This window comes from Microtus oregoni, unplaced genomic scaffold (genome assembly GCF_018167655.1).
Source record: "Microtus oregoni isolate MIOR12 unplaced genomic scaffold, Mior012 000200F_ref0000295, whole genome shotgun sequence".
Classification (NCBI taxonomy): domain Eukaryota; kingdom Metazoa; phylum Chordata; class Mammalia; order Rodentia; family Cricetidae; genus Microtus; species Microtus oregoni.
Genome location: NW_024544859.1, coordinates 31,219 through 57,906, shown reverse-complemented (window position 1 = coordinate 57,906; position 26,688 = coordinate 31,219). Strand labels below are relative to the sequence as shown.

General features: G+C 41.0%; 1 protein-coding gene across 1 annotated transcript; it reads left to right on the top strand.

Moving 5' to 3' along the window:
- Window positions 1-25,825, top strand: LOC121445510 (zinc finger protein 239-like). Its single transcript, XM_041647643.1, has 6 exons — window positions 1-30; window positions 18,468-18,594; window positions 19,297-19,357; window positions 20,499-21,292; window positions 21,776-21,852; window positions 25,709-25,825. The coding sequence occupies exons 1-6, from the start codon at window positions 28-30 to the stop codon at window positions 25,823-25,825; spliced, it is 1,179 nt and encodes a 392-aa protein (XP_041503577.1). The 5' UTR covers window positions 1-27.
- Window positions 25,826-26,688: the final 863 nt, after the last annotated feature.

Sequence of the window (26,688 nt, the reverse complement as noted above, 5' to 3'; positions counted from 1 at the left end):
AAAGCGGGTTAGCTTGGCAACTGCACCATGGTGAGTAAAAGAGCCTGTTCTCCACAGATAGGGAGAAGTGGCTGGCCTTGGTGAGAAAGAGGCTGCTGTCTCTAGACTGTGTGGCGCGGCTGACTGAGCTGCGAGAGGTGGTGTGGTGAGTCCTCCCCTGGTTTGGTGGGAGTCTGGGGGCTAGACAGAGTTCGGCGTGTTCCTGCTGGTTCTGTGTGGTCCTGCGTGATCCTTGCAACTCCCTGGCCCAGGGAGGCAGCCCCTGAATAACCTCACTCCGCTGGCTGCATCTGCACACAGCACTGGGAGCAGGACTGTACTTAGAAATATCCTTGTTGTTGACGTCACTATGAAAGGCGCGCTGTAGTCCTTGTATTGTCAGTGTGGAAGGCAAATTTGCCAAGCTCGGAGAACCCTGGTCTCTAGCGTCTTCCAAAAGTTCTACATTTTTAACATTTAACATTTAGGTTTTGGATCCGCCTGGAGTTAATTTTGTGGGGCTTGTAAAGGATTATCTCCTGTGTAGAGTGTTAGGAAAAGACGAGCAGCTCCGCCGGCGCCAAGAAATCCAATCAGGTCAAATCAAACCAAATTAAAACGCCCGTGTTTTATTAAATGCACACTCTCGGGTGGCCGAGAGCACGTGCAAAATCCGGGACCCACGTGTTCTTCCCCTGGACGTAAATACCCGGTGGGAGTGGTCCGGAACCCTCTCTGGAATGCTGGGATTTGGAGTCCAGACCAACGCAACTCCTAGGCCTGGGGGCTGGGATGGATATCAAGGGCGGGGATGACGCTCCCAACTTAACATCACATAGAGTCTAGACTGTGATGTAGAAGAGTAGAATTAATTGTAATAGAATTGATGGTATAAGGATTTACCCGTTCTTAGGAGAACTTAAGTCACAAAGTAGAATTTAGGTAAGGGCGGGCTCCATCCCAAATACCCCTAAGATAAGTAGTACACTAACCATGCCTGTTAGAGAATGGTATGGGAAGATGGAAAGTTTGTTAAACAGTAATTTTTTTTTTTGTTAAACAGTATTAATCACCTTTAGAGCTGAATTCCCATAACAAGGGAGACAACCCTGATTTACAGTCAGCAGAAAGGCCCATCCCTTTGTTAAAAGACAGGCCTCTAAATGCTGTCAAGGGGCCATTCCAGGTACAGTCAACATTAAGTCCTGGTGCGCCATGAAGGTATACTAATTCTAGAACAGCTGCATCTCTAGTCTTTTTGAAAATCATTTAGAGTCAAGGTCTTTCATATTGATTGAGGTGGACTTGAACCCTGTCTGTAGTCCTACAGGGCATTGCCCTTGGCTCTCCTCCCAACTGACCACCCTCAATTCTTAGTTTACAGGTCTGCAGCACCACAGTTCTAAAGTTACCAGTTTGAGTTGCATAGTGGGCTATCCATTGCAGTAACAGGAAAAGGATTTGACCGTGGAGCATGGCTTCTCCCTGTAGAATGAAAGAAGATCAGTGTGCTGTGTACACTGCAGGGGGAAACCGACTAGACAATAGCTTGATCACAGACTGAAGCTGCAGGGGTCTTCATCATAAAGAATGACCTGAAAGGGCAGGGTGAACAACATTCTGTGTAATTTCCCAGCATGCATTAATTTCTTCCATGTGAATGAAGACAGACAGAATTAATGGGTGTACAATTTAGGGAGGGTAGCTTGAGCTATTGAATGTTCAGTTTCTAATTGTGGAACTCTCTTATGCAGATGTGTGCAATCCTGGTTGACACAGTAAGTTAGCTCAGAGGTTTGAGACACAGGCCATTGGCTGGAAACCTGTGTTAGCTTATAGCACTCAGCAGCTAACATTTTACATGGGACAAAGTCATACAGTCTCTTATTAATGGCATTCATTAATGCTGGGAACAATATGACTTCACTGGGGGACAAGGCCTGAGAAAAACATGAGTAAGTTTTCCTTTTGGCAAGGCCAAGGAGAATTTAATACATTTTTGATAAGGCCAATATATAGTTTGCTGTCTAATTCTGTGCATGACTCCAGGAGCATATTGCTACCTGCTCTCCTTGCTTTCCTTACAAAAATTATTGTTGATTGCCTTTAGTGTCACTTTCTTAGAGCGATAGATGAAATGAGTATTTTATTAGGAAAACTTTCCCCTGATGATTCTTCTCTGGGTGAGCCAGAGGGGATGTTGTTAAAAATATACAGTGGATCTGATTCAGCTCTTAAAGCCTTTGTTGTTTGAAGTATTACCTTGAATTCAGGATTCTCAAGAACAGGATGCTGCCTTTCCAAAGCACCTTGTGAGTAGTCTGAAAGAGTCACAGTAGTTCAAGACATGACATATTTGCATGATTGTCCTTGAGAGAATGATTCTAACCACAGGAGTCTAAGAGTAATGCAAAAGAATAAATGATATCAAGAGTTAATAGGAAGAATTTAAGAACAAGGAATGAAGTAGTATCATAGAAACCCACAATGCCCTAATTTCTCTGTGTCAATACTGCAGGAGCCAGTGTTGTAGGAAGCTGAGAGGAAGGGGATATGAGAACGAGGAATACCAGCAGTGCCAACTATTAAGAGCAAACTTTTTAGTTATGTAGCTAAAAGGATGACAGGAGGAAGTCTGGTATGTCCCTTATAGGAGACAGCGTAGTATTCAATATAGACTGAGGTTATTCAGCCTTGACTGAGTTGATTTTAGATTTGATTAGAGCTGAAATTCTCTTTTACTTTGCATCATGATGTAACTGCAAATGTTGCCAACTGGACACACTGTTCCACCTGTAGGTGTGCCTAGTTAGTAAATACCTATACTCCTCAAGGTGTTCCACATAATATAAACAGAAGGAACATTGCCAAACTCCTTTTATGAGATTAGTTACCCAGATACTGAAACCACACAAAGACTCAACCAAGAAAGAGAATTACAGATCAATCTCTCTCATGATCATAGATGCAAATGTATTCAATAAAATGCTGGCAAACTGAATCCAAGAACACATCATCTGTGGTCTCTATGTCTACATAACACTTGACCAGGACCTTTTCTAGCTTTCATTGTTTCCACCGAGAAGTCAGGTGTAATTCTAATAGGTTTGCCTTTATATGCTACTTGGACATTTTCCTTTTCAGTTCTTAATATTTTTTATTATGTATGTTTATTGTTTTGATAATTATGTGACAAGGGGACATTATTTTGGTCCAGTCTGTTTGGTGTTCTGTAAGCTTCTTTTACCTTCATAGGCATATCCTTCTTTAGGTTTTCTTCTATGATTTTGTTGAGTATATTTTTCTGGGCATTTAAGTTGGACTTTTTCTCCTTTTATCCCTGTTATTCTTAAGTTTGGTGTTCTAGATTTTCTTTGACCTATGAATCTATTTCCTCTATTGTGTCTTCAGTACCTTAGATTCTTTCTTCCATCTCTTGTATTCTGCTGTTTAAGCTTGCATTTGTGGTTCCTGATCATTTACCCATAATTTCCATTTCCAGAATTCCCTTGGTTTGTGTTTTCTTTATTGTTTCTATTTTGGTTTTCAAGTCTTGAATCATTTTTTTTTCATCTGTTTGATTGCTTTTTCTTGGTTTTCTCTAAGGATTTTGTTGATTTCTTCCAATTTTTTGTTTGTCTTTCCCCCCACTTCTTTGAGGGAATTTTTCATTTCCTCTTTAAGGGCCTGAAACATTTTCCTAAAGTTATTTTTTTGGGCATTTTCTGCTTCTTCTGTGTTGAGGTGTTCAAGTCTTGCTGCTGTTAGAGCCACTGATTTTTTTCATGGTGCTGTGTTCCCCTTTGTGTTGTTCAGTGTGTTGTCTACCCATCTTTTCCTCCAATTGGTGTAGTTGGGGTTGTGTCTCTGGTGGTCAGTCTTCCGCGTGCCAGTGAATCCTAGGCTCAGATGGTCTCTCCTTGTGGTGGAGTTAGGGTTATGGTTCCAGTCACAACAGATGTTGCTCAATGGCAGAGCAGAGGTTAGGGGCAGGTAGGTGGGCCTTCCTTGCCTACTGGCTTCAGTGGAAGTTGGGCGTGGGTGGGCAGGCCTTCCTTGTGTGCTGGCTTTGGTGGAGGTCAGGAGTGGGTGGGCCTTCCTTACCTGCTAACTCTAGCAGTGGTTGGGTATGGGCGGGCCGTCCTTGTCTCCTGGCACTGGTGGAGTTCGGGCATGGGCAGGCTGCTGGGCCATCTTTGCTTGCTGGCTCCAGCAGAGGTCAGGAATGGGCGGGCCTCCCTTGCTTGCTGGCTCAGGTGGTGGTTAGTCATGGACAACCAGGCTTTCCTTGCCTGCTAGATCTGGCTAAGGTTGGACATAGCAGGAGGGCCTTCCTTGTCTGCTGACTCTTCCAGAGGTCGGGTGTGGACATGCTAGTGGGACTTTGCCTGGTGGATCTGGCAGAAGTCCCCAATGTAGTCTTGACCTCCAAAAATAGCAATCCTGCCTCCAGGAATCTCAGAATGAGACTCCAAATCTGTCTTTATAAAGCTCTCATAAGCCCTTTTGTCTGCCTTTCCTCTGGGGTTTCCCTATTATTTTTCAGCAGCCACCATGAGTTCAGCCAACCTCTTACCTTTAAAACCTTCTAGTCTCTGCAACTTATGGTGAATATCTGGTGCTGACTGGTTGACAAAAGCTGGGCTGACTACAGACCAATTCTCTGGTGCTTCCAGATTCCAGGGTGTATAGTGTTATAAACTTCTGTCCCCCTCTCAGGGAATGCTCCTGGTGTTTCTTCAGGCCCTGGCATACCTGACTAACTTTGGACAGAAACCCCCATTAGAGTCTGGAGGTGGACTTTCAGCCTCTCCCTACATTTTTCTATGTAGAATCCCAACTGAGTCATATCACAGAAAACCCAACATTTATGAGATCTGATTTGGTGGCCAGTCTTCCATCTGGGCCTGGAACCAATTTCTAAGCTTCTGTTCTAATCCTGTCTCTCTCCTCAGTAGTGAAGAGGACTTGGAGCAGTTGAAAACAATCATCCCAAGTTGGTTGGTGAGTGAAAAGAACTGAATACAACAGGTTCAGTGAGCCTTGCTGGCTTCTCAGAAAACTTAAGATTTTATAATTTCCAGTTATAAAGGTTGCTGGTGACCAAGGGCTGGTGACTAGATGTTGCCTGTCCCCAGCATCAGGTTGGTCCACAGCATGCAATGGAAGGGCCACGGAATTCTCCCCAGCTGGTCACTCCTCCTTTTGAGAATGGGTGTGTATGTGGGGAGCTCCTCCATCCCACCCCCTCTGCCTTCCCATACCTCTCATCCTGGGGTACCTGGGGGTAAAGTAGTGGGATAGAAAAGCACCCTTTCTCCCTGTTGCCTGGAGAAAGAAAGGGTACAGGGGCGTGGTAGGCAGTGGTCTGTCCCCCTCTCTCCTTTAAAGAGAATGACCCCATTCCTAACACAAACATTTTGTAGTGAATCATCAGCTTTTTTTTTTTTTAAATAAAATGAACGAGAATTAACATAACATGGCCAAATCTCATACCTCCTCTGGCCTTTTACAACTTACTACACATCCTCAGGTTCCTATCTCTGTTCAGACAGCCTTATCTTTTATTTCTCTTCTCCTTATTATTTTAGTCTCTTGCCTTTTCTCTTACTTTCTAGACATGAAAACTTTTTATCAAAGTTCTTGTGGTTTCCTTTAGTAGTCTAGAATATTGTATGCCTTTAATATTTAAACAAGAACAGCACTCGGGAGGCAGAGGCAGGCGGATCTCTGTGAGTTCGAGACCAGCCTGGTCTACAAGAGCTAGTTCCGGGACAGGCTCCAAAAACCACAGAGAAACCCTGTCTCGAAAAACCACAAAAAAAAAAAAAAAGAACAGAATCATACATATACCAAAGCAGAAATAACTCTAAATTTGCATCATCACAGTAAAACTTGTACCATGAGAAACATCTAAGACTAGCAGTAGGGTTTTCTTTCTTTCTTTCTTTCTTTCTTTTTTTTTTTGAGACAGGGTTTCTCTGTGGCTTTGGAGCCTGTCCTGGAACTCGCTTTGTAGACCAGGCTGGTCTCGAACTCACAGAGATCCGCCTGCCTCTGCCTCCCGAGTGCTGGGATTAAAGGCGTGCGCCACCATCGCCCGGCAGTAGGGTTTTCTTTTTCACCCTAACCAATGATAATCAGCTTCCCCAGCCACCACAGTGATCAGCCATTGGTTCTCTGTTAGGCACCCAAAGTCCTGCCATGTCCTTATCACAGTGATCAGCCATTGGTTCTCTGTTAGGCACCCAAAGTCCTGCCATGTCCTTATCAAGAATGCTTTCACCCCCTCCAGATAATGAGCCCTAAGTCACTGACTTGGGTTTGAAAGTCCTTGGAGCGGTCCAAAATAAGATTCCAGGGAAGAAGTTGAGTTTGACTGACCCACTCCTAAGAGAAGTAAATGAGGTAACATTACAAACAACAGGAAAACACAAAAATAACACTGACAGAAATATATCAGCACAGCACTTAAGAAAGAAACCAGGAACCAAAGCAGGCTGATGGCATGTCTCCCTGGGGAGTTCCGTTTTGCAACAGGTGTGGTTCCCTGTTCAACCAAAGGGACCCTCTGTCCCATCTAGGTGGGCCCAGGACATCTCCCAGCCCACGTGGCCTCTAATGCATCCATCAGTCAAAATCCCAGCCTACAGATTCAGTTAGTTTGAGCCACCCAGATGGGGAAAAAAAAAACAAACCACAAACCACAGAACAAGGGACAGAACAGACCCAGACACAGAGGACTCACTTCACTTACCAGCCAGCCAGGTTATCAGATGCTTATCATGGTGGGGTTCTCTGGGGAACTTTATGGACAATGCACCAATTGTTAGGGTCTGAGAGAAGCCTCCAAGGAAAGACCAACAGCCATGTATGTGATAACAAGAGTGCTTTATTGGTTCCAATGTAGCACTTGGCGGCCACTAAAAAAGGTCACAAGCTCCTTTAAGCAGAGTTTGGGAAATTTCAGGGAGGAGAGACTAATCTGTGACTGATTGGTGGAGGAAAGATTAGTCTCGGGTCTGATTGGTTAGAGGGAGGTCCTAGTGCTTAGGGACCTTCTAGCAGCAGGGTAGGGAAAGCTATCTTTAGTTATCAGGAGACTGGGGGTCATGTGCTGAGCCAGCAGAAGGGGCCATGGGGTGACTGCTGAGCTAGCAGAAGACTGGGATGCCTGCTCCTAAATTGTGGTTTTTCTGATGACTGTCTGTTTAGCTCTGTCCCATTTTAGTGAACCGAAACTAAGGCCTGATCTCTATTAGGGCTACTAGGAGAGCCTGTCTTGGCTCTGATCTACCGCCCCCCCCCCCAAGCTTTCTCACTGGTAATGATCTGGGGCCAGGGCTTTGTGGGAGGGGTTGATTCAGATCCTGAGAATCCAACTCTTCCCATCACGTGGAGCTATGGTTATCAGTCCCAAGGCCTCTGTGGGCTTGGTCAGTAATGTTCTTAAGATACACTGTGTTCCCCTTTTACGGCATTATTTTATTAGACCTCCCTGAATTTGTCCCATTGTATGGTAGTTTCTTTTGCAGCCTGGGAGAGTTCAGCTCTCAGGGCTGCACTCAGGGTCACTAAGAAAATACTTTTTAGAGTAGCAGGGCTTAAAACGATTTCCTATTTAAGAAGATTCATACAATCTGAGGGTCATTCCCTTTTATTCTTCTTCAGCTCTAGTTCTCTTCATTGTTTTATTCTCCTTGTTCTCTTTATTCCATTCTGCTCCAATTCTCCACAGCTTATTTCAACAACAAACTTTCTGCAATAAAAAAATTACAAAAACTGAGGGGAGTGAGTAACCATGGCAGTGCCTGAGTTCAAGGTCCCTAGTTTCCCATCCTGAACCTGGGGCCACATTGCCTTGTGAGACACCCTGCTGAGGAATTCATACAGGGAGTGATTGTGATCTTTATCAGCTAGACTTTTAGTAAGCAAAGAATTGTCATAGTACTTTAGATTGCTTTGTATTAATAGCCTTGGTTAGACATCTACGACTGTCCTTTTTCATGTTTTAAATTACGATGTGTATACAAACCCACTCAGTCTAGTTTGAAATTGCTCTGAGGTTTCAGATCAGCTAAATGTGTGTAGCCTGTCTTAGACTGGGGGAAATTGTTGTTTTCTTATGTTATTCTGAGTGAAAAAAAAAACAGACCTTATGGGACAATAGATCAGTTATGAAGCATATCCTAGCATATTTCTGTTCTTCAAAATTATACAGGTTAATGAGAAGCCATCTTCCTGACTATCCATGGATATATGTGTTCACAAGATTGAGATATAATCATGAGATTACATATACATATCATATGAGATACACATTATAGTGCAGATATTGGGGAGATACCATAGTTGTTTCTGCACATGTGGAATTACAGAGAAACAACAGTTTCCAGAGTCAGTAGTTCCATAAGCCTTGCTTGAACAAGGTTCTCCTCCATCAGAGAATTATTCATCTGGTGGGTTGACATCAGAATTATCAATTGCTATCTGCTGCATTTGCATCCTGGCCCACAATAGCTCATGACAGTTTCTGCTGACTTCATAAAAATCTCCCATTTCTTTCCATTCCCCCCTAGAAGTAGTATACACGATATTATTCTTTTTAAGAAGCTTACTTGGTAAGAGGCATAGCTTGTACAGGACCATTTCACCCCAGCCTTTATCTTTTCTACCTTCTCCATTTCCTATCTTTCTCATTTCTGGCACCTCCACCTCAGGACCCTGTCACTGGAGAATAACCTGTTATTTTATGTCACTGTTATACTTAAGAAATAATTCTGGGAATATCTTTGCTGTGTAAATCTTCCATGTGCTAAGTTCCTGTCCCTATTTAAATTGTTCAAAGTGTAACCTGGTGCCTGAACCTAAAATAAGAATGACAGGAAGTTTGTAATGCAAAGTCTGTTCTAAGCTGGCTCCTCTTTGAGCATTAGAGTAAGGTGAAGAAGCATACTAGTACTAAAGCAGTTTTCTTTATTAAACTCTTAAGTGTGTAGAGTGATTTCTTCTTGGGAAGGCATATTAATTCTAGAACATCTGCACTTCCAGCCTTTTAGAAAAATATTTCTGAAACAAGCTCTCCTATGTTGTTGACTCCAGTAGCCTTGATCCCAGTCTGTTGCTCTCCAGGTCATTGACCTTGCTATCCTCTATAGTACACTTCCTAAATTCTTAAATGACTGTACTACCTTGGAATTTTCAAATTTTTAAATTATTAACTACCTATTGCAGTCACAGGAAAAGATTTCCATGAGGAGCATGGCTTCTGCCTTCACACTAGAATAGGGAAAATAGTTCATGGTGTACACTGCAGAGGGGAAACAAGGTCAACAATTAGCTGCTGGAGTCACAATTATGAAAAAGGACTTGATTGTGGCAGGGGGAGTAGTTTTGTAATTTCCAAGTGTGTATTAATTCACGTCCTGTGAATGAAGGCAGACCAAATTGGTAGTTTTTCCACATTGAGAAGGTTAGCTTGAGCCAAATAAAGATCTTCCAATTAGGGAACTTTTCTTTCTTTCTTTCTTTCTTTCTTTCTTTCTTTCTTTCTTTCTTTCTTAAGCATACAATGTACTGCTGGCAAGGAAGGCACCAGGTCTCATTACAGATGGTTGTGAGCCACCATGTGCTTGCTGGGAATTGAACTCAGAACCTCTGGAAGAGCAGCCATTGCTCTTACCCTCTGAGCCATCTCTCCAGCCCTAGGGAACTTTTCTCTGCAAATATGTTCAGTCCTTCTTGACACAAAGACTTTGACTGTTACTCTTTCAGGTTACAGATTTCAGCAGCCAACATCTATCAGTCTCTTATTAATGGCATTCCCTCTACTAGGCAAAGGACTACTCTTTTTCTAAGTCAATATAGCTAAGTTTTTTATCTTAAAAATGAATCATTTTCACCATTTAAAAATGCCAATTACTGGTATCATGTTTGAAAATTTCATTTTTTTTTTAATTGCATTACTGTGCTAATCTCTATTTGTTTCTGTTCTCCAGTGTTTCTCAGTCGTTAGGAATTTCATTTCATTTTCTCAAGTACTATTGATTTATTTCTGTTTAGAGCAATGCCTTCTCAATCCCAGGCTTGCACCACACTGTCAAGTTGATAATTGACTTGAATACTTACTCCTTCCTCTGCTGTCCAGTGCTGGGAAGACAGTTCTGCAGCTCCTTCCAGGCTGGGCCTTGACTGGTAAGTAAGAAAGAAACATAGACCAGTTAATGAGTGTCCTGCAACATCTCTGGCTTTTATTTGGGAAAATGAAGAGTGACCTGTTCAAGAATTGAGTTCAATGACCAACTTTGAAGCTGATGTAGTCACAGTGCAAAAAGGGAGGGATAGGATGGAGCTTTCCTGCTTTGCAGTAGTTGAGGTTAGCAATGTGGATCAGGTAGTCAGGTTTAGATAATCAACAAATATCCTGACTGACCATTTACTGGTGTTCACAGATGAGGGCAATCAAGAATCAGGATAAAATCTGACCCTGTCAAATTACTATAGTTACACTTGTTCAAGTAAACTAGAAGATCTGGCTAAATTATGTGGCTATGATTTGAGATGCACATCCTGGGAGCAAAGGTTGAGTAACCTATCATGTGCTCTCTTTCAAATCCCTAGTCTCTGGAGAACATGGTCATAAAGCCTGTTTCAACTTTTCAAAATAATTCTTTGAGATTATAACTACATCATATATAGTTTCTTTCCTGCCTCTAAGCCCTACCATGACCCTCATTGTTTTCTAACTCATGGCCTCTTTTTGCTTTAACAATTAGTTACACAGTAACAACAGTTACTGTTAGAGGGTGACTTGTGTTTGGCTGCACTGGACATTGAGTGTGTAATGGAAGGTGTACAAGACTGGAAGAATTTCTACTAAATTACAAATTTCCTAGACCATGGCCCTGTCTGCGTCTAGGAAGGGGAGAAAAGGAGTTTCTGAGCTGCAGAGATTTTTCTGTTATGCTTGGTGTTAGTTGGGTGGATAAAATAGATTCCACAACTTGTACCATAATCTATGTTGCAGGAAATAGACATTAGATTATTCTTTGACATTGTTTAGTGTGTAGGGCATCTTTGAGACTGAGTTTATCTGAAACCTCAAGGGTCATGAGAGTTTTCAGAGCCATAGCAGGAGATTACCTCCATTTGTAGAGTGGGCTCTAGAACATGGGCTTCTCTTTGGAAGAAATATCTGTAGCTGGAGAGTCAGAAACATAACAAATTTAGTGTCTGTTTGAGTTAATTTGGTAGGTGTTATAAAGTCTGTTTATTTAGTTTTTATATGCATAGAATCGTAGGTAGTTGGATAACATTGGTCAACATCACACTTTTTCTGGCTGAGCTTCCTTTAGTCTTTTGATTAAAAGTTGACCATATCTTTCTGCTTGGTTTTTTCTCACCATCCTTTTATTCTTTCACAAATATTGTACACATTCTTAATTGTTGTAACTTTGTTGTAAGTATAGAAGTCACATTGTGTCAATGTGTGTAGTATTTTTCATTGAGGATTCTTTGTGTTTCCACTTTGCATGTAGCTTTGTAATCAGCTTTCCTGTTATAAATTGTTGGGAATCTTCCTTGGATCATATACAATTCATGCTGCAAATTTACCATAGACAACATCTTAATATTGTTACAATGTATTTCCAAGGGCCATTAATTTACTTCTTTATTTATTTAGGTTTTTTATTGTTGTTAATTTATGAAAGACATTTAGTTATTGGGTAAAAATACTATGGTGCTGAGCAGGTTGCTCAGCAAAAATTCTTCTTGGGGATGACCTGAGTTCATATCCCAACACCTAAGTTGGGAGGCTTATAACCACCTACTACTCGAAATCCAGGGGATCGGACACCCTCTCTTTAGTGGTTACCTGCAGACACATGAAAAATTGGTCTCTCACATACAAACAGACACAAAAAAATGGGGATAAATTCATTTTCAAAATTTCTTGTGACTTACAAAACAATTAGAAAAAAACAAGTTGCTTTGGATATACAATACAAATCATACACTGTTTCTTTAAAAATCTGTTATCGTGCTTTTGGTTTGGAAGACTTTCCATTTCCTCATCTGATACAGACTTACATCCATTCATCTGTCTTGGGAAACAAAATGGTTTTCAAGTGATCCTAACAAATATCCTTTTCTTTACCTTAAGAAAATGAGGTCCTTTTAGTACACAAATCTATTTTCTACAAAGTTAAAACTTCAGACGACTTCGATTGAATTTTTCTAGTTTTGGTTGAACATCCCTCTTTGAACAACCCATTTTCTACTATTAGCAAAGGAGAGAACTGGAGTTCACAAGATGAGTGCTAGCCAGTGATTTCTTGGATTTGGATTTTAATTAGAATCTTGCAGTTATTGGTTAAAGGACCATGGTATGTATTTGCAGGTGTAGCTTTGTGTTTTTGTTTGTAGTGCCATCTATGTTGCTGATTTTATTAGTTATCATCTAATCATATTGTTGTTTCTCTGGAAAATGATGGGCCTTCACCTGCTTTTGTATTCAAAAAATTTGCTACATTATATTTTGAGTTCCTTGAGTTTTTGTTAGTTTGGGAACTTTCTGTGGAGAGATAGTTTTAGTTTTCTTGATCTTAGAGGCTTGCCTTTCCTCATTTCTTGGCATATATTTGTTTCAAGTTGTTGCTTTTCTATGTTTGGGTATTTGCTGCTTAAATAATTGCTATGGTTAATACATTGGTTTTGTTTTTTTTTAAAATATTTATTATTTGTTTATTATGTATACAGTATTCTTCCTGCAGGCCTCATTACAGATGGTTGTGAGCCACCATATGGCTGCTGGGAATTGAACTCAAGGACCTTTGGAAGAGCAGGCAATGCTTTTAACCGCTGAGCCATCTCTCCAGCCCTGGTTTTGGGTTTTTAAAACCATCTCATGTTATTGTCTCCTCATATTAATTAGCTTTATGTGTCAGTAAAGACATCATCTGAAGTAACATCAATTGAAGTCATTCCCCATCAGAGTGGCTGGTTGCTCTCTGTTAGACATTGTGTTGATTGATGAGTGCTGTGGGTAGCTCTTCCACTGAGATTGCAATACTCTAAGCAAGAGGGCCTGAGATGAATAAAAGGGGTAGTTGAGAATGAGACAAGTGACCAAACAAGAAAAATGTTAGCAAAGTTAGCCCATGTTTTTTGCCTTCAGCCATGAGCTTGAGTTTCCATTCTAAGCTCCCACAATGGTAGATTGTGATCTGGCAGAATCAGCCAAATAAACCTGCTGTTTACCTGAGACTCTTTTGGTCAGAGAATTTAATCACTGCAAGAAACAAGCAAGTTAGAAAAAAAATTGGTGCATCAAAGGTGATTTTCTTATTGCAACCAACCTGGGAATGTTGACTTTTGAAGAATGTTGAATAGGTCAAGACTTTAGATGACAAAAAACATAGAAAGCTTCACACAGAGCTTAATCATCTGTTCTTGTAGGACTTGAAACTTGGGAGTGTTTTGAGTAATGCAGGCAGTAAGTTTTCAGTGGAAAATAGACTTCATGGAAAATTTAGCTAGTGGTCATTCGTATAATATTTTGTGTCAACGTTGTTCTTATTTTCTCTATTCCCTGAGAGATTGAGTAAGGAAGAATTAAAAACTAACTGGGCTGATTTCTTAGATGAAGTATTAATTATGAGTTATTACTCATTTAGGTCTATAGTGAAAAACAAGTGGGGTAGAAAGAAATGAAAAGTCCGTGTTTTGTAGAGAAAAACAGCACTAGGTACTTTGAGATGACAGTCCAGTAGTGAAACAGAGGTAGGAAATTTCAAGGTGTTTAGCACCATTGAAGAGAAGGCCCTTGCTCTGCATTGGAAGCCAAGGAAGGTACCCTAAGGGTCAGATCCCATCCAGTTAAACTTTCAATTTATGGGAGGAATAGACAAAGTGATTCCTCGTCTCAAGAAGCAACTTCATACAGAATCTGCTGCAACTCTGGTCCAATTATTGTAGGGCCCATCACAACTTGGAAACCAAATTTGGTGGCTCAGCAATGTACTAGTTATGGAAACAAGAAAGATGCAAATTTTAAAGGTCATGGATTCTTCCTCTGTGGTTCCAGTTCAGCACTGTTGTACACATCTTTGGCAAAGTCAGAAACCCAGTGAGAGACTAAGAATTCATTGTATAATTCTCTGAAAATTAAGTCTGTGTTGTATTTTGAGATTATAGGATGTTGAGATACCCAAGCAATAAGACATCCGCCATGGAGAGTTGCATGCAAGTGTGGAAGTAGAAAAGCAGACACAGGTGTGAACATTTTCAGAGACAGAGCTATCAAAGCCCTTTGAGAATGAAACTCCACCTGTCTGTGACGGAGCTACAGGATTTGGTATTTGCCCTGCTGAGTTCAATCCTCCCTCACTTATCCACATTCCTTTATTTAAAAAAAAAAGTTTATTCCTCTCTCATGCAATACAAATTGATATAGGAAATTTCAAGGTATTTAGCACCATTGAAGAGAAGGCCCTTGCTCTGCTTTGGAAGCCTATTAAGGTACCTCAAGGGTACCTAAGCCTTCAATTTATGGGAGGAATAGGCACACAACTTCTCATACAAACTGATTACAGTTCCCCTCCCTCTACTCCTTCCAGTGCCCTCCCCACTCCCCTGTCCCCCAGATTTACTCCTCCTCCATATCTCTTCATAACAGAGCAGATATCATAAGAATATCAACCAAACATGGTATAACAAATTACAAGACTAGGCATAAACCCCTGTAAATGGAGACTACTTATTCATTTCTTGACCTCCCAGATCCAAATAATCACTCAAAAACTATATTGATTACAACATTCGCCAATAGCTTAGATGTATTCCTAACCAGCTCTTATATCTTAAATTAACACATTTCTATTAATCTGTATATCGCCACGAGGCTGTGACTTACCAGTAAGGTTCTAGCATTCTTCTTCTTCTTTTTTTTTTTATTTTTCGAGACAGGGTTTCTCCGTAGCTTTTGGTTCCTGTCCTGGAACTAGCTCTTGTAGACCAGGCTGGCCTCGAACTCACAGAGATCCGCCTGCCTCTGCCTCCCGAGTGCTGGGATTAAAGGCGTGCGCCACCACCGCCCGGCACTAGCATTCTTCTTCTTAAACAATTACATGATATCACTTTGACTCCTCCTTTCCTCCTCTCTCTCTCCTTGGAATTCCCACCTTGCTATATTCTGCCCTGCCATAGGCCAAAGCAACTTCTTTATTAACCAATGGTAACAAAACATATTCATAGCATACAGAGGGGAATTCCACACCAAACCCCATATGAAGCCTTGACTAGGAGGAGAAAAAGGGTCCTAAGAGCAGAAGAAAGAGTCAGAGACACCCTCCCCTTCTCCCACTGTTAGAAGTCTCACAAATACACCAAGCTACACAACCTTAATGTATATGCAGTGGACCTTGCTAAGACTCTTGAAGTCCCTATGATTGCTGCATTAGTCTCTGTGCACCCGCACAAGACCTCTTTAGTTGATTCTGTGGGATGTGTTTTTCTAGTGTCCTTTAGGAAAATTTTTGACTTAGATGCATTTGAAAATATTCTCTGGGCCTTTGAGCTGGAATTCTCCCCCTTCGTTTCTATTTTTCTTAGCTTTGATCTTTTCATAGTGTTCCAGAGTTCCTGAATGTTATATTTCAGGAAACTTTTTATATTTAACATTTTCTTTGACTGGATACATCCATTTCTTCTGTTGTATCTGCATTGCTTGAATTTCTCTGTTCCATGTCTTGTATTCTTTTTTTGAAGCTTGACTTTATAATTCCCATTCGCTTACCTAGATTTTCATTTCTAGAATTCCTTCAGATTACATTTTCTTAATTGCTTCTCTTTCCATTCTCAGGACTTGAACAGATTCATTCATTTGTATCAACTTTTTTTCCTTAGCTTTCTTTAATGTATTTATTCATTTCCTTTTTAAGGACCTCTATCATCTTCATAAAGCTGGTCTTATTGTCTTTTGCTTGTGTTTCAGTTGTGTTGAAACATTCAGGGCTTGCTGTCATAGGATAGCGAGAATCTGGTAGTGACGTATTGCCCTGGCTGTTGTTGATTGTGCTCTTACTCTGGTGTCTAGGTATCTGGCTTTGAGGTGCTTATGGGTCTAGGTGCTGATTTCTCAATTTGTCTTTGTTGGTTGAGTGTTTTGTTCCTCGGTTTCTATCTGCTCTCTGATCTTCTGGTTTGTGTGGCCTATGGTTAGACATGCATTCCCCCCTCCCAAGATAGGGGCTGGAAATCTGGCAGTAGGCGTGGCTATAGTTCCATCAGAGAGTCTCTGTCCAAGTTATGGGTTGAAAAAAGCAAAGAGGGGTGGGTCTTGAGGATAGTGTTGAAGGGACACTGAGAGAGTGTGGGAGCTCTGCAGGAGGGTGGCCTACATGAACTTCTGGCAGACGGTGTGTCCTTTGTTCAAGCAGGGGTCTGTGTCCAAGTTGGGGGCTAACACACAGTAATGAGGAGGGATGGTGTCTGGGGGTTCTGATGAAATGCTACAGCAAGTGAAAGCACTTAAGGTATCTGAGGGTGAACAAGCTGTTCCAAACAGGTCTCTTTTCTTCTGCCTCTTCCAATTCTTTCATAATTCTAATACCTCCTCGCTTCTTCTCTAGTCTAAAACTTCCTCTCTTTCAGGAAGCTTGAAGCTAAAGAAAAAGTTACCTCTCATTGGTCAAAAGCACATTCCTAGGGTAAGTGATAAGAAATTGAGCCAATGACCATGGCAACAAGGTTTCAGGAGTAAGGCTGTGATCAGAGAAAGCAGGAACACAGTGCACAGTGACAAACTTTGAGACATAGGTGTCTATTTCGAGCTAGACTTAGCAAGTGAAGAATTGGCAAGCCTTTCTTAGGGTGTTTTGTGTTAGCAACCTTGGTTTGGACACCTGCAACTCTGACCTTGTTGCTCTGGAGTAGAAACCTATCAAGGTGCCCTAAGGGTGAGACTCCACTCACTTTTAATTTATATAAGGAATAAGCATAGTGTTTCCTACTCCCAGGAAGCAATTTCATACAAAACCTGCTGCACCTGTGGTCCAAGTATGTTAGTGTCCATTCCAATTGAGAAGTCAAATTTTGCAAGATCACCCTTGATGTGGCAGCCCTGGAAACAAGAAAGAATCAAAATTGAAGGTTATGGATTCTTAGTCTGTGGTTTCAGTTCGGCATTGATGCAGGCATCTATGCTTAGGAGTGACAGAAACCCAGTATGGATACTGTGAGAGTCCATTGCATGAAGCTGTGAGGACAAAGCCTGGGTTGCATTTTGAGACCACAAGATGTTGAAATACCAAAGCTGTAAGATACCTGCCATGGAGAGGTAGCTACATATATGGAATAGCAGTACACACAGAGATGTATGAGAAGTTTCAGGGATAGGGCTATCTACGCCCTTGGAAACTGAAGCCCCATGCATCTGAGACAGAGCTGTAGGATTTGATGTTCTGTCCTGTTGTGCTTCAGTCTGGCCTTCACTATGTTCCCATTCCTCTCTTTTGGCGTGCAAATGGATATTCTGTGCCATTGTTGTATATTGGAAAGATGTAACTTTTTTCTGATTTTACAAAATCTCACAGACAAGAGATTGCCTTGAGTGTTGGAAGATACTTTGGACATTTTCAACAGTGTAGGGGCTGTTGCAGAATATGAAAACCATTGAAGTGGGGGCTGGAGAGATGGCTCAGAGGTTAAGAGCATTGCCTGCTCTTCCAAAGGTCCTGAGTTCAATTCCCAGCAACCACATGGTGGCTCACAACCATCTGTAATGAGGTCTGGTGCCCTCTTCTGGCCTGCAGGCATACACACAGAAAGAATATTGTATACATAGTAAATAAATAAATATTAAAAAAAAATCATTGAAGTGACTAAATGCAATTTCTTCACGGATGACATGGGTCAGAATCCCTAACACTTTGTAAGAATTTTAGCATAAACAAACAAACAAACAAATAAATGTGGGCTCTGAGATCTATCTTTTTTGTTTCTTTGAATGATTTTTACCCAGGAGTCCAGGTCTTAATATGTACTTCTGAACTGATGCATAGACTAGGTTGGCATACAACTCAGGGGCAGATAAACCTGCCTCTGCCTTCTGAGTCCTGGGGTTAAAAGGCATGAGTCAATATGCCCAGATTGCCCATATTATTTTTCGGTTTTTGTAGTTAGTAATTGTTTAAATAATTTCTCTAATATATACTTTGTACTGTTGATTGTTTACTTGTCTCTTTATGTTTGTTTATAGTCATTTTTTCTTGCAAGGTGATAGCCCATTCAAACAGTACAGAAATGTCAGAGGTGAACCTCCTATTCAGTTTCCTTCTAAACTAACTTGGTAAACATATTATAATATCCTTGTCATAGAATAAGTATGGGGAGCACCAGAATTATATGACTATGTTGTCAAAGAATTATACATTTACAATGTTGTCAGTATCACAGTTTTTGTTGTTTACATGTGTGGGGTGTTTTAGAATACAGTGACCTATGATGATTTACATATCGACTTCACTTGGAAAGAATGGGCTTTGCTGGATCCTTCCCAGAAAAATCTCTACAAAGATGTGATGCTGGAGACCTACAGGAATCTCGCTACTATAGGTAAGACTGAATTTTCCTTTATGTTTTCAAATAAAGGGACAACTGTTCCTTGGTTATTAATGTTCTTCTGTAATTTGATTGAGGAAGAGGACGAATGAGGTATGTTACAGGAATTCTAATTGTTCTTAATAAATACCCAGAGACATATTGGGGTTAAAGGTGAAGATCAGAGAAGTAGCTAGAGAGTTCCCACCTCTATCAATAGTCAGACCGAATGGACAGTCCTGTCCTCAGAATGACTGCAGACTGCATTGAGCTCCTGTCTCCTCCCCCTTTATATTCATCTCTAGTGCTGGGATTAAAGGCATGGGATCCCAAGTGCTGAGATCATCTTTTATGAGCTCTGTTTCCCTTTTTGACTGGATCGGTTTTGTGTAGCTCAGGGTGGGCTTGAACTATCAGAGATCTATCTGCTTCTGTCTCCCAAGTGCTGGGATTAAAGGTGTGTACCACCACTGCCTGGCCTCTTTGGCTAACTAATATGGCTATTGATATTAATGGTGTGTAGCACCACTGACTGGCCTCTATGACTGTGTCTAGCTTTGTGCTCTGATCTTCAGGCAAACTTTGTTAGATCATAAATAAAATATTACCACAGAGGTGAATAAATCAGGCATGGATCTAGGGTTCACTGAAGATGGTAACTTAAGTTTTACACAATTTTCAATAATATACCATACACTTTCTTGTACTATATTTTAGGATACAATTGGGAAGACCATAGAATTGAGGAATATTATCAGAATTCTAGAAGACAAAAAAGGTAATTTTTATGTGCAAGATGATACAAATGTGCCTCTGAAGAAATTGTAATGTGTCCTTGAAGTTTTAAAGAAAAGGAAGCATGTAAATAAGCACAACTTAAAAGTGTATGGATATTTACAAAATTCTCATAAAACCATATACCTCAATTTCAGAAAGATGAATTGAGTTTGCCAGGCATTCCACTCAGGAAGAAGACAAAGAAACAATGCCTTACCAGATATCACCATTTGATCAAAGCCTCATTATAGCTATGGTATAGAACTGCCAATCCATTTAGTTTTGTACCACTCATGTTACAGAAGGCACACACGTTGAAGAGGTGATATGTATATGTCCAAACCTTCTAATAAGCAAATGGTCCGTGGTAAAGCAATGTTACTCATATACTTGTTTTAACTTTACTAAGTTAAATGAGAAGAGCAGTTGGAGTCAAAAGTCAAGGGGTGTTTGTTGTGGAGAAACCTTAAACACTATACCACATTTATGAGGAACAGAAAGTAAAACTATAAATTCAATGTGGAAACCATTTATTTGTTATTTTTCCTTTACTAGGTATATCATATGTCACCCTGGATACAAGACATATGAGCATAGGGACATGGAAATATGTAACATAACCCTTCTCAGAATGATTAGAAGATTTGTAGTAGTCCCCACTTTTGAGTAGATTTGTTAAATTTGATTCAGGTATACAAGTGGTTGGGTTTGCAACTTTACTGTTAATACATCAACAAAAATCACACTGCAGAAAAGCCCTATGAGTGCTAGGAATGTGTAAATAATTCCTTTTGTCCTAGTTCACTTAGCTATCACTCACAGCATAGGAAAAATTTTGAATGCAAGAAGTGTGGTAAAGATCTGAGTTTTTCCAGTTCTTTTCAAATATGTAAAAAAAAACCTCATTTAGAAAGAAAGATTCTATAAATGTAATAAAGGCTTTTACTATTACAGTTATCTTCAAAGATGCAAAACAGCCCTTAATGAAGTGGAAAAACATGAGTGTAAATAAAATGATAAAACCTTAAGATCTCATTCCTCTTTACAATCAGACTAAATTGATGAAATTAATTTATACAAATATGAAGATTCAACAGTGTAATGAATGTGGTAAAACTTACATGTGCCAATTATTCTTGCAGGTCTGAAAGAAGTCATACTGGAGGGAAAACATCTAAATATACTCTATGTGTTAAAGGCTTTGCAAATCATAGTCATCTTCAAAGGCTTGAAAGAATTCAGACCGGAAAGAAACCCTATAAATGTAATCAATGTGGTAAAGCATTTGCACATCGTGGTAGTTTTCGAGTCCATAAAAGAATGCATACAGGAGAGAAACCCTATAAATGTAATCAGTGTGGTAAATCCTTTGCATGCCCCAGTAATCAACGATTACATGAAAGAATACATACTGGAGACAAACCCTATAAATGTGATCAATGTGGTAAAACCTTTGCACGTTCTTCTAATCTCCATATACATAAAAGAACACATACTGCAGAGAAACCCTATGAATGTAATCAATGTGGCAAAGCCTTTGCACGTCAGAGTCATCTTCAATGCCATGAAAGAACACATACTGGAGAGAAACCCTATGAATGTAACCAGTGTGGTAAAGCCTTTGCACGTCACTTTACTCTTCAGATACATAAAGGAACACATACGGGAGAGAAACCCTATGAATGTAATCTGTGTGGTAAATCCTTTGCTTGTCACCGTACTCTCAAATTACATAAAAGAACACATACTGGAGAGAAACCCTATGAATGTAACCAATGTGGTAAAGTCTTTAGATATCGCTGTAATCTTCAGATGCATGAAAGACTACATACTGGAGAGAAACCCTATGAATGTAATCAGTGTGGTAAAACCTTTACACATCATAGGCAACTTCAAAGTCATAATAGAACACATACTGGAGAGAAACCCTATGAATGTAATCAATGTGGCAAAACCTTTGCATATCCTAATGCTCTCCAAATACATAAAAGAATACATACTGGAGAGAAACCATATGAATGTAGTCAATGTGGTAACACCTTTGCACATTACAGTACTTTTATAAGACATGAAAGTACACATACTGGAGAGAAGCCCTATGAATGTAATCAATGTGGTAAAGCCTTTGCACGTCAGAGTCATCTTCAAAGCCATAAAAGGACCCATACTGGAGAGAAACCCTATGAATGTAACCAGTGTGGTAAAGCCTTTGCATATCAACATAATTTTCAAATACATAAAAGAATACATACTGGTGAGAAACCCTATGAATGTAATCAGTGTGGTAAAGGTTTTGCATGTGTCAGTACACTTCGGAGTCACGAGAAAAAATACTGCAAAGAAACCCTATAAATGTAGTCTGTTTGGTAAAATTTGCCCTTTATATAGAAGTAAACTTTTTGTGTGCAATCTGTTAAAGCCTTTGCATATTATATCAATATTTGTGTACCTAAAAAAAACCTAATAATGAAAGGGCTTCTTACTATAAAGTATTTGGTAAGATTTTTAGCCAACACACCTACATGCAGTTATACAAGAGTATTCAGGGGAAAAACAATTGACAATGTCAGCAATCTGTTCAAGCATTGTGGTGTCCATCTTTATTTTGTTTGTACCTGCAAATCCTTGTTGGGGGGAGACCCTTTGAATTTAAATGATAAGGTAACCCTTTTGTATTTCATACTTCTCTTTAAGTACATGTAATAACCAATTCAGTTGTAAACCTTTATGGATTTGTGGTAGTGCCTTTTCTGTTGTGATAAAATATGTCTGCATCAACTTATGAAAGAGTTTAATTTGGTCCTTGGTTCCAGAGAGATACAGGATCAACATGAAAGTGGCAACAAGTGTCAGATAATATCAGTTAAATCAGGAGGCTAAGAACTTACATCCTTAATTTGTATCATGAAGAGTGGGAACTGGAGGGTGTGACTGTAAATTCTCAAAGCATACCCCCAGTGACAAATTTCCTCCAGCAGGGCAGCATTTCCTAAATCTTCCCAAATGATGCCACCAACTGAAAAGGACTAATTTCTCTGACTTCAAGCCTACATACTTGTTTTCTGTTGTATGAACCAATTCATGATGAAGAAAAATTCTTTAAATAACCCTTTAGATGCCTCAACATCTGTGTCACAAGAATAAATGCTTATAAAAATTTTCATGAGTGAAATTTTGTTTAAAGATTTGTTTTAATTTTAATTATGTGATGTCACTGTGTATTTGTTTGAGTATATGCATTTGTATGCTGGTTCCTGAGAAGGTTAGACCCTCGGATTGTCTTGTAGCAGGAATTACAGGAAGTTGTCAAAAACCAGACCTTAGTCCTGGGAATGAACTTTTCTTAACTGCTCAGCCATGTCTCTAGCTCTGTAATATTTTAAAGCCTATTTGTATAATTTTGAACTAAGGAAATAAGGAAGAGCTCATACATGGGGAAAAAACCTGTTCATGTAAATGATTTCATAAAGATTTTAGACCTCACAGTTGTCTTCTGGCTCAGGACAAAAAGTTTGTTTCATTTCTTATTCATATAACCTTCAGGGATTATGAACCTTACCATGTTCACTGAAGACAGACGGTGGAGATCACTGCATTGTGGTTTCTATTTTGTTTTATTTTTTTAAAGATTTATATATTATATATACAACATTCTGCCTTGATGTATGCCCGCGTGCCAGAGGAGGGCACCAGATTTCAGTACAGATGGTTGTGAGTCACCATGTGGTTGCTGGGAATTGAACTCAGGACCTCTGGAAGAGCACATTTCTCTCTCGCCTGTGGCCTATCTACCAATGCTCAGGAACCTGACTTTTCCTGCTGCAGCCTGACATTGAGGGGACTTGTGACTGAGGGGAAGCTTTGGGTGTCCTTATCCTGGCCACCAACTGGTGGGGGTGGTTTTTCTGTCTGTGTGTTGCCTTTGTTGGTTAATGAATAAAGAACTAGCTTGGCCTATAGCATCTGAGGAGGAAGGCAGAATCATACAGAAGCCATGGAGCTACAGAGACAGATGCTGGGAACTTTAACTGGTAAGCCACAGCCACATGGTGATACACAGATTAATAGAGAGAGGTGCCGGAGACCAAGGCGGAAAAGGTTGAGGAGCTCGTGCCCAGCGCCACCACTACCACCACGGGCAACATGCCCTCTGTCCCGAGTAGGAGGGACCAACCTCCCTTTGCCAACTGTCTCATGTAGCTGTTGAACAGCCAGGGACATCTGCTGAGTACACAGTCTGATTTATATTTACACTAAATAACTGCTTTTAATCCGAGCAACTCCAGCAGCTGATTGCCTACCCTGTTTCCCCCTGCAGTGTACACAAGAAATTAATTTTCCTCTTCTGGTCTGAATACAGAAACCATACTTCACATGTAAATCCTTTACCTATTACTGCAATGGACAGTTTACTACATGACCCAAAGGGTAAATTTAAAACTCAGTTGCCACACCAACTCCAGTGTCATTTGTGTGACATGACATACGTCATTATGCCGGAGAGGAGTTACATGTCCTATGGGACTAGGCTTCCTGGAGGTCAATGGCAGATGGCCTGGTACTAGCCACCATTGAGGCATAGATGGGTTTCTCGATTAGCTGGCTATGTGAGATATGGGCTTTGTATTGTTGGGCCCTAAAGCCCCACCGAGGAGGAGGTCGCCCCAAGAGACATTCTCAGCATGGTTGATGCAATAGCAAGAGGAATTTTTATCCTGCCACAGCAGAGGTCCCTCAGCCTCGAGAGGAGAAGGATGCCCGCTTTGTCTATTACAAGCTCTTTTAAAGGAAAAACCACAAAATCAGGGAGGGGGTAGTACAGAATAAAAGGGAAATGGCCAAAAATCATTTGTCAACTATTTTGACTAGTTTATTCAATGGTCAGCTAACTCTACTCGATCAATGTTATGGCGATTACAAGGAGGAACACCTGCAGGTCGTCTCACCCCAGTTCCAGGGTCCGGGTCTATTGATGAAAGACTACAATGGGGATGGAAAGTACTCAAAAAGCTCCAGTGCACGCGAGGTTGGTTACCAGGGTCCTGGTTTCCAGGAGGGGGGGGTGCAGTAATGCTAAGGTGCCTCCTAATGCTAAGGGCCTGGTTCCCAGGAAGGGGGGTGCAGTAATGCTAAGGTGCCTCAAAATCTTTCCCCCCTTTGATTTGGTCAAATCTCAATCTTGAGATTCTCAGGGATTATCCCTAAGGGCATGATATTGCTGGGTCAACACCAAAGCTTGAGTAATGGTAAGTCGCTTGCGAATGAACATCAGGAGTCGATTGAGGATACAGGGCCCAAAGGTTAGTATGAGTAATAGAATGATCAAGGGACCAGTGATGGTGGAAATGAGTGTCGTGAACCAGGGGGAGCGGTTAAACCAGCCTTCAAACCAATTTTGATGTGCCTCTCTGCCTCTTGTCTAACCTGTCTCTGAGTTTAGCCATTGAATCCTTAATTACCCCAGAGTGATCTACGTAGAAACAACATTGTTCCTTTAGGGTAGCACAGAGTCCTCCTTCTTGAAGAAATAGCAAGTCTAACCCACGCCTATTTTGTAACACTACCTCAGAAAGAGAGATTATTGAATCTGCAAGCTTGGTGATAGATTGTTCTAGGGTCCTTAAGTCCTGGTCAATAGAGCAGGATAATAAAAGACCCTTGGAACTAGTCGAACGAGCACACAGTAATCTTTGGTACCATCAAAAACCGATGTTGCCATGCAAGGCGTCAGGCCTGTACCACAAGCCCACCATTTATCTGAATCAGGGATCAGGTATCCAGTTTTAGAAGTTTTAGGGCTCTTAAGGGTTTCATTACATAAATGTTTGTAAGAAGCCGGTGGATTTCCCAAGCATGTCCCTGCACCAGTAACCTCTGTAAGAGTTAGTTTATGACTAGTTCCCCAAGCACAGCCGTCCTGGCTAGTTGTGTTGTTGAAACCCCCGGATATTGCAATCCCTTCATAGTATGGGAGTCCTGCTGATAGGCATAGCCAGCAAGATTGTGTCATATTGGGGTCAGTATTATTCAGCAAAGAAAAAGCTCCCACTATTAGATTAAACAGTTGCTGGCCTGTATTAGAGAGTGCCAGTGGTGAAGCAAGGGTATCAGAGAGATTTTTAGGACGTGGAGGGGGACCCAGGGCCTGGTAAGGGGGGGGCTACCTCAGCCAGGGCTAGGTGTCCCTGGTCAGGCAATACCAGGTTGGGCCCTAGTGCTATGGTCATTGGAGGCATTATAACAACTCATAGGGTGAACAGAATCCCTATGTCTTCCCCTCCGGGATTATACAACCGTAAACCCCAAGTATTACCTGTTAACCAATTAACTTTTTTCCCCCTTCTCCGTGAAGGTGATTGTGATTTCAGATTCCCCTGATGTGGTACGAGTGAAAGAGACTAAGTCCTCTTTGCCAATTCCCAACCAGGAGGTACTGACACTGGTTTCACATCCCCAGGCAGCACAATAAAACATTTCAGCCCCCCCCCCCACTGCCAAGTTCGTCTTCCCCCAGGACAAATAAGAGTTCTCGAGAGTTTGTTCAGTATCCCCCCAAGAGTCCTTTGTTAGAGCACATAGGTCAAAATTTATCTGGGGGAACCAGGTATCCAGGGGATGAACTCCAGTGGCTAGCCTTAAGACTTGCCCAGTCTCAAAGTTAGTCAGAGTCCAGGTTAAGTCCTGAGGTGTACAGGGGGTTTTTAGCACTATATGTGGAAGGAAACATCAGGGCAAAGAACAGCAAGCCTGGTAGGATCAGTCTTTCTTGACTAATCTCAGTTTTAGAGGATTTGGGGTATGCTGAAGCTTCCATTTGGAAGGTTTCGGGTCGTCCTGTGGAGGTGCTGGCTTGATGTGAGATGCGTGGATCCAAACTGCAATACCATCCACTTTGAGGGCTGTAGGTGTCATAAGAAGCACAGTGTAGGGTCCCTTCCAGCGAGGTTCAAGGTTCTGGGACCAATGTCTCTGAATGTACACAGAATCGCCAACCTGGAACAGATGCGAGATCTCCGGATGCCCAGGCTGGTAGGCAGCAGCTAGGGACCTTGACTGGTCAATGAGAATGAAGAAGAAACCAGCTGATGAGTGACCTCCAGTCTCTCTGACATTCAGTGTGTGATTATAGATGAAGAGGGATCTGTGCAAGAATTGAGTGCATAGACAAAGCTTGAAGCTGGTAGATTCACAGTACAGAAAGGGAGAGACAGGACAGTGGTTGAGAACTTTCCTACTTCAACAGTAGCTGAGATTAGCCATGTGGAACTAGGTAATCGATTTTAGATGCTCCATAAATGTCCTGATGGTCATTTCTTGGTGTCCACAGACCAG